This window comes from Octodon degus, unplaced genomic scaffold, assembly GCF_000260255.1.
Source record: "Octodon degus isolate 3935 unplaced genomic scaffold, OctDeg1.0 scaffold00005, whole genome shotgun sequence".
NCBI lineage: Eukaryota > Metazoa > Chordata > Mammalia > Rodentia > Octodontidae > Octodon > Octodon degus.
This window is the reverse complement of record NW_004524581.1, coordinates 32,472,673-32,480,579: the sequence shown is the minus strand read 5'-3', so window position 1 is coordinate 32,480,579 and position 7,907 is coordinate 32,472,673. Positions and strand designations below refer to the sequence as shown.

Here is a 7,907-nt window from a genome sequence, read left to right as displayed (position 1 = left end):
TACATCCCCAGCTCAATTTATTTTCTTCCTCTCTCTCTCTCTCTCTCTCTCTCTCTCTCTCTCTCTCTGTCTCTCTCTCTCTCCTCTCTCCTCTCTCCTCTCTCCTCTCTCCTCTCTCCTCTCTTTCTCTCTCTGAGTTGTTTTGAGACAGGGTCTCCCTAGGAGTTCAGGCTGGCCTTGAGCTTACTTTGTATCCCAGGCTGGTCTCGAACTTGCAATGATCCTCCTGCCTCAGCCTCCCAAGTGTGGAGATTACAAGAGTGTGCTACCATGCCTGGCTCAATTTGTGGGACGCTATATGTGTGCACGCATGCTCATGTGTTACTGGGTTACTTCTCTGGTTGCTGAGACATAGTTCCAGATACCCAAAGTTAAAGGAGGAAAGGTTTATTTAGCTCACAGTGTATAGAGGTTTCAGTCCACGATGGTTGGCTTCCAAAGCAGGGTAGTGCTTGGCACAGGCTGCCTCCCCTCCCAGAGTGGGTGTAGCTCTCATACCCTTAATCCCAGCACTGGACTAGGAATCAGTCACAAACTCTATTCAGCCACCTCTGAAAAGCCTGTCTCCCAGGACTGCATGAGGCTTTAGGCGGACATCTGACATAAACCATGACACTGGGGATTTAACCCTGGGCCTCACACTTAGCTATATTCCCAGGCCCTCTTTTTATTTTTAATTTTAATGTTTTCTTTTCTTTTTCTTTCTTTCTTTTTTTTTTTTTGTATTTTAGGGAAGGGTCTACAGGATGTTCAGGGTCTCACTACTAGATTGGACTTGTAGTGATCCACCTGTTTACAGCCTCCCAAGAGCTGGGATTACAGGTATGCGCCACCATGCCCAGCCTCAATCACCATCTCAGCATGCCCAGGGGCGGGGCTGGGATGGCAGGCCCAACGATCGAACCCCTGGCCCCTGTGCCTGCTTGCTTTAATCCACTGAGTTATCTGACCAGCCCTCCCAGCCCCTTTTTTGAGACTGGGTCTCCCTAAGTCTCAAAATCACTCAGGTTGGGCTTGGACTGGAAATCCTTCTGATTCAGGCTCCCATAGTGCTGGGATTACAGGCATTTTGGGATATTCCAGCAAAGGTCAGGAACTGATCACTTGGGAAAGGCAGGCGTGGTTCCAGGAACCACAACTCCACTCAGCAGGAGAAGAGTGAGACCCTCGTCTAGAGGAGGTGGAGGCTAGAGGTGACCCTCTGTGTGGCAGAGAGGCAGGTAGAGGGCTGGATTTGAAGTTGGGCCATGAGGAAGTTTTCTTCCAAAAGTTTCTGTTTTCTCACTGAAATAGGAAGAGATTTCATCTTGTGAAATTGTGGTCTCCAATTGGGGAAAGTAGACTCGAGAAATGTAGGCTATATGAGGGCCCACAGGAAGTGGGACCAGCCAGTATGACTGTGTGTTTTCCCTCAGACATTCAGCTGCTGGGTGCTTTGTAGGGCAGGAAGAGTAGGACTTAATCCAGAACAAACTGGAACGGGAAGGCCAGGTGTGTAGGGTGAGGGCTGAGGGGCAATCACAGTTCTGAGCTTCCGAAGCTAACCTGGGACAGTGTGGTGGTGCATGTCTGTATTCCCAGCAACTCAAGAGGCTGAAACAGGAGAGTTCAAGGCCAATCTGGGCAGCTTAGCAAGAGATCCCATGTCAAAGTAAAAAATAAAAAGAGATGGCAGTGTGCCTGGGTGGTAAAGCCTAGTATGCGTGAGGCTCTGGGTTCCATTTTTAGTATGGAAAAAAATTTTTCATAGAGTCATCAAATGGGAGGTCTGAATGGGGTTGAGAAATTTTTTTTTTCCTTTGCGTTTTGTTTTTTTTTTTGGCAGAACCAGGGCTTGAACTCAGGCCCTTGCACTTGCCAGGGAAGCGCTTATTCCACTGAGCCATCTCCCCAGTCCAAGTTGAGACACTGCTTTAGAAAATACTTTTTTTTTTTTTTTTTTTGCTGTACCGGGGATTGAACTCTGGACCTTGCACTTGCCAGGCAAGCGCTTATTCCACTGAGCTATCTCCCCAGCACCCCTTTCTTTGGTTTTTTGAGACAGGGTCTCACTATGTAGCCCAGGCTGGGCTTGAGCTCATGGCAATCTTCCTGCGTCTGTCTCCCAAATTCTGGGTTTTCAGGCATGTGCCACCATGCCTGGTGGGTTGATAGCTTTTGGTGTGGGGGCACTGAAAGTTGACAAGAAAGGCTGCAGGGCTGGTGAGATGGCTAAGTGGTCTAAAGCACCTACTTAGAACAAGCTTAGCAAAGCACAGGGACTGCGGTTCAATCCCCCAGCACCACATGCCAGCCAGCCCCGCCCCCTGGTGGGCTGAGCTGGCCACACACACACACACACACACACACACACACACAAATAAAATTAAAAAAAAAAAGAAAAGAAAAGAAAGAAAGGCTGCATCTGCGGTTTTTGGAAGGGTGGCAGTTAGAGGTGCAACCCAGTGGTGGGCAGGAGGCGCCCAGCTGGGAGGGGCAGATCCCCCGAGGTTAGGCAGGCCTGGGGCTGACCAGAGCACTGGCGATCTAATTAGACACCACGCACATTGCACATCGAAGTGAGGAAGCAGGGCGTTCGGGATGTAGCTCGTGCTGGGAGCTTGCCTGGCAAGTACAGGTCCTGGGTTTGCTACCAAACATCACTGAACCGAATTGAACCAAACCGAACCAAACCAAACCAGTCAGGCAGAGGTAGAGAAAAAGGCAGTGAGCCAGGCGCTGAGTTTCTGACGAGCAAGGGGAATCATGACCCGGAATCCAAGCATGGGGGAACCCAAACACCCAAGCAGATGTTAATGGGGGTCACAGGTGCCCTCGAAGGGTGCAGCCTGTCAGCAGAGGTGCCAGGAGCCCAGGGCACCATGCGCAAGAGCAGCTGCTGGAAGGTGGAGGAGAACTGAACTGGACTGCATTTTCTTTTCTCCCCAGTGCAGTCCCAGTGAGGCCAGGTGACCTGGAGGGTGTCTTACTCGGTTCCCCTGCTTACTTTCAATTCAGCCGAATGTGAAGTTAGTAGAAGAGGCTTGCTGAGACGGGAGCTGAGAAGCAGAGGTCAGCGCTGGCTCCTGCCTTGAACAGCTCAGAAGGTGAGGCGTGGGGGACAGGGAGGGGGTGGGCGGTGGGCTTCAGGCCCCGCTATTTTTTCTCCTACTACAGTTGGTAAGTGGCTGAAGCCACCTTTTGGCTTCTCTCCCCTTCCTGGGTGGTTCCCGAGGTGACTCAAAGCCAGTGGCAGCTCCAGCTGGGCAGGTGACAAACAACCTGGAATGCTAGCACCCCAGGAGTCAGAGACAGGACTGAAAGCTCCAGTGCAGCAGCCACCACTTAGCAAGGTCCTGCCCCAATAATGATGATGATGATGATGATAACAATTATTATTTTTAAAAATAGAAAGACTGAGCCTGTTCTCAGTGCGAAGGCCCTGGCTTGCATCCTGGTTACCTCGAAACAAAAACAGTGCAGTGATTCCTCCCCTTGGCTGTCTTTCGGAATCACCGGGGAACGGCTTAAAAAATAGCGATGCCTGTGTCCCACCCCCAGAGATTCGGATTTAATTGGTCTAGGATGCAACCTGGGCTTTGGGATTTTTAAATGCTCCCCAGATGACTGTAACATGTAGCCTGTGGCGAGAAGCATTGCTTCAAGGAATGCCTGGGGCTCTGATCCAGCCCTGAGGAAGCCTTCTGCTGGAGAGGAAGGAGCCTGCCTGGGCCTGGAAGGGCAGGGGAGATAGGGTCGGGAAGGGTGTGGTGCGGCGCCTCAGAAACACAAGCCCAGAGTGGGTCTGACACTCGGGGAGCGGACAGCAGCTTGGCTTCTAAGAGGCCCTCGTGTGTGCGCCCAAGCGCGTGTGTGTTCCTGCGCATGCGCATGTTGCTAGTGCCCCAACCCAGGGCCTCATGCGTGCCAGGCAAACACTATCACTGAGCTACAGTGAAATTCTGTAAGCAACTGAATAGCTATAGGTAATACTGAAGCTTGTTTTTTTGTTTTTTATGAGATCAGGCTAAACAGCATAACACTGGTTCTGACCTTCTGAGCCACAGCAATCCTCCGGTCTCAGCCTTCCAGGTAGCTGGAATGGTAGGGCACCAAGGCACCCAGCCTTCTGTAGGGGCTTTGAGTCCCAGAATTATGAAGTACATCTACGGAGGGTAGTAATCTGACAGCAGCGCCAAGGGGGAGGGGGAGGAGACAGGTAGGAAGGGTGGAGAGGTGCTGGGATAATACCAGGTGAGCTAACGATTCTGGCAGAAGCCAGGGAGAAGTCACAGACTGGGCAGAACCAATTGAGCATAGCAAAGGGAGGCAAGAGAAAGAGGGAGGCGGCCAGTGTTGAGATCGGGAAGGATGACTGCAGAGAGGGTGTCGCTCAGGGACATAGGATGCAGGGCTGGGTGGCATTTTATCCACTCCATTTGCACCCTGTGGCCAGCAGTGGCCACCAGCCAGCCACGTTCACTGCAAGACTGGATTAGGTGAGTGCTGATGGCCAGGGGCTGAGGTGTGACTCAAGAAACTAGTGCTCTCCAGGTTAAAATCTGTAGTTCACTTATCAGTCCTGAAAACCAGAGAGATGAGGATAGCTGTGTCCAGTGGATGTGATTTCAGGGGAAAACCCAAGAGAAAGAAAAATCTAGAGACAGACACTTCAGGGAGCGGGAGCAAAAGCACAGAGTCAGGAGGAAAAGGCTTAGAGGTGTGTGTGGGGGGAGATAACAGGTCCTGGAGCCTGCGGGTGTGCAAAGCCCAGGCTCTAGAGACAGGCAAGAGTGCTGGGTGCACACCTGTAAGCCCGGCACTCGCAAGGCTGAGGCAGGAGGAGTGATGAGAGTTGGAGGCCAGCCTGGGGACACAGTGAGTTCAAGGCCAGCCTAAACTACGCAGCAAGACCCTGTCTCAGGAAGAGAGAGGGAGAGAGAGGAAGACAGACAGAGAGAGAGAGAGAGAGAGAGAGAGAGAGAGAGAGAGAGAGAGAGACAGAGACAGAGAGAGACAGAGAGAGAGGCAGAGAGAGAGAAGGATAAAAGGGCCCAGAGAGACATAATACTGTGAGAATATTTGCTCCAAGTAACCTCTGGTCATTGCATGTACTTTCAAAGAGCAAAACAGTTTTAGTAAGTTAAGGAGTAGAAGCATTTTTCAAGGAACTAAGAAATAGTGACTATAAAAAAGAGACAGCTATTTATCTGACTGCAGTCCCCGACACATACTCCTTTTGGTACTACTGGCCGTTGAACCTATGATTGCTTTGTCACTGAGCCACACGCCTAGCCCTTTATTTATTTTTCTTCTGGGAGAGGTTCTTCCTCAATTGTGGCCGTGGGACTCAAACTTTGATCCTCCTGCCTCAGTCTCCTCTCAGTGCAGGGGTTACAGGGAGGTCCCATTGCACCCAGCCTGCTTGCCAATCTAAGGAGGGGTAGAAGGTTAGATTAGGGGATGAGTAAGTGAAAGTCTCAACTGGAAATTATTTTTTGGGGGGAAGTTTGGGGAGGAAGGCACAGCAAGCCCCAACGTCACACCGTCACCCCCCACTCCATCACCTGAGTGCCAGGCTTCCCTTCTAAATCACAGATCCCATGAGGCCAAGGTCACGGTTGTCTGGGCCGCTTGTTCACCAGCACCCCCTGGGGCTGTGCCCCCCACAAAGGCCTCCTGTTAACTCAGCATGGGGGAGCAGATAGCCCGTGAAGATCCAGGTCTTTGCCTCCCTTTGGCACCAGGCAGGAAAGACTCTGCTCTGGCACCTTTTTGCTGCAGTTTCCCGGTCCTCAGCCATAGTTGGCCATCTTTCTTGGCCTTCCTGCTAAGTCTGTGGATAGATTTCCGGGTCTCCCTGTAAATCTCTCTCCAGCACTCTAAGCCCAGTCTAGCTCGGTGAAAAAAGGGAGTTCTGAGGCAAGAAAACCTCACGCAGAATGGCACCCATGGTCTTCCCTGATGGACACTCTGGAACCCCACATTCATGTGTCCCCCGGGCAGCAATCCATCTTCTCCCACTTTTGTCTCTTTGGTTCCTTTTTTTCCCCCTGGAAGATGACATGAAGAGATGTGAAAAGGGAACCCACAAGGCAGGGTCTTCTGGGGCCGCAGTCTTTGAAGTGCGGTGGTAAATCCACTAGGTTCTTTAATGTCGTCTTTCGAGGGTCACACAGGCACGCAGGCCAGAACGAGGGGCCCCGAGAGAAGCAGGGACGGGGAGGCACTCCTCCGGGCCTCCCTTCTGCCGGGCTGCCCGGCCTGGGACCGTACAGGGGGTATTTACAGAGCAGGGACGCCGGGTCCCAGAGACCTTCTAAATTTCCTTCCAAAACAACAAAAAGAGAAGTTGTGGAATTAGCAAGAAAATAGGCAGAGATTGGGGTGAAGGAGGACGAAACGGGACTAGCAAAATCGGGAGTGAGCGTGGGGCTCGCTACCCCGGGGCTCGCTCCTGCCGCCTGGAGAGAGGACGACTGTATGGTTCCGCGGGCTGGGGCAGGGCCGCAAACCGCACCTCGGGCTCGCCGCGCCCCGCACGCGAGATGCGGGCAGGGCTGCGCGCGGGCGGGGCGGGGCCTGCGGAGGGGGCGGGGCTCGGGGAGGTGGGTCCGGGCCTGGCGAGGGGCGATGCGCTCGGACAGGGCTGGGAGCTGGGGCGGCTGGAGGCCCGGCGCGTGGCGGGGGCCCCGGGAGTGGCGATCCTGGGGGCGCGGGTTCTGGAGGGGTTCCTGAGGAACTGGCTTCGGAGCGTGCTCGCCAGGCAAGAGGTTCCGTGGAGGCGGCATGGAGAGTGCGTGGAGGCCCCGCGCCCGGCGGGTCGCTGGGCGCAGACGGGGTCGGGCGGGGGCGCCCCTAGGGATCCCAGTAGTTCTCGTGGTGCTGCGCGGCGATGATGATGACGACAGTGAGGATGGTACAGAGCACCATGGCCGCGATGCCCACGGCCAGGGAGATGAAGGAGAAGTTCCGGGCCTCGCGCGACGCGATCTCGGCCGACACCATGTCGCCACGAGCCAGGGCTGTGCGCACCTGCGGCGGGGTCGGGCGGGGGTCAGGGCCACGGTAGCTCCTCCTCCCGTCACCGCGCCGAGCGCCGGCGCCGTCTGCCCCCGCCGCGGCCCCCAGCCCACCTGCACCGCCTTGAAGATGGCGATGATGCCCGTGGGCCAGAAGCAGCAGATGGTGGTCAGCACTGCGATGGGCATGTAGTCGTGGGGCGGGCGCCTCGGTTCCAGCAACGCCAGTCCCGGGCCCTGGGGCGGCGGGGACAGAGTGGAGGCCACTCCGGTGCCCCCCGCGGTGCCGCCCGCGTAGGGCTGGAAAGGAAAGCTGGGGGTAGGGACCTCACCCCGACGCCAGGCTCTCCAGCCGCGGCTCAGGCAGGGCGGTGTGCACAGCGTGATTCTTGGCCGTTGCGTGTCACAGGAACCAATTACCCAACACTCTTCCGGCCACCAGCGACTGTCTGGGGCCCTCTCCTCCCCGTGGGCCAACGGTCTTGGAGGTGTCCACAGGGCACAGCCACCTGCGCCGTCCTGGGCTCGCCTCAGACCCCGACCAGTCGCGTCCCCAGGGTCCTTTTTCCCCCTCTCCGCCCTCCACCCCGTTTTTGATCACCTCTGGGCCTGTTCGTGCCCTCCCTTAGTCCTGACCTCTGACCTCCGTACGCCCCAGGCCCCCACCCCCTTCCCAGGGTTCTTTCTAGGCGTTTCTCTCAGCCTTCCCCGCCGGGGCTCGCTGGTCCCGGGACACCGCCAAGTCCCCTGGACCAAAATCCCCCGGCCTTCGCCCCGCACTCACCGTGCCCACTGGGTAGACCGGCACGTAGGCTGTGCAGGGCTGCAGCTGCAGGGGGTAGCCGGGCGCCACGTAGCCCCCCAGCGGCAGCGTGCCCACCGCCCCCCCGTGCGTGGGCACCACGA

At 55.6% G+C, this 7,907-nt stretch overlaps 1 protein-coding gene across 1 annotated transcript in view; it reads right to left on the bottom strand.

Moving 5' to 3' along the window:
• Positions 1-6,828: 6,828 nt before the first annotated feature.
• Prrt1 (proline rich transmembrane protein 1) overlaps positions 6,829-7,907 on the bottom strand; it is a 2,351-nt gene continuing 1,272 nt past the window's right edge. Inside the window, 3 exon segments of the mRNA XM_023721325.1 lie at positions 6,829-7,014; positions 7,116-7,301; positions 7,786-7,907. The exon segment at positions 7,786-7,907 is cut by the window's right edge and continues 145 nt beyond it. Of these exon segments, the coding sequence (XP_023577093.1) occupies positions 6,838-7,014; positions 7,116-7,301; positions 7,786-7,907 (485 nt within the window). The 3' untranslated portion in view covers positions 6,829-6,837.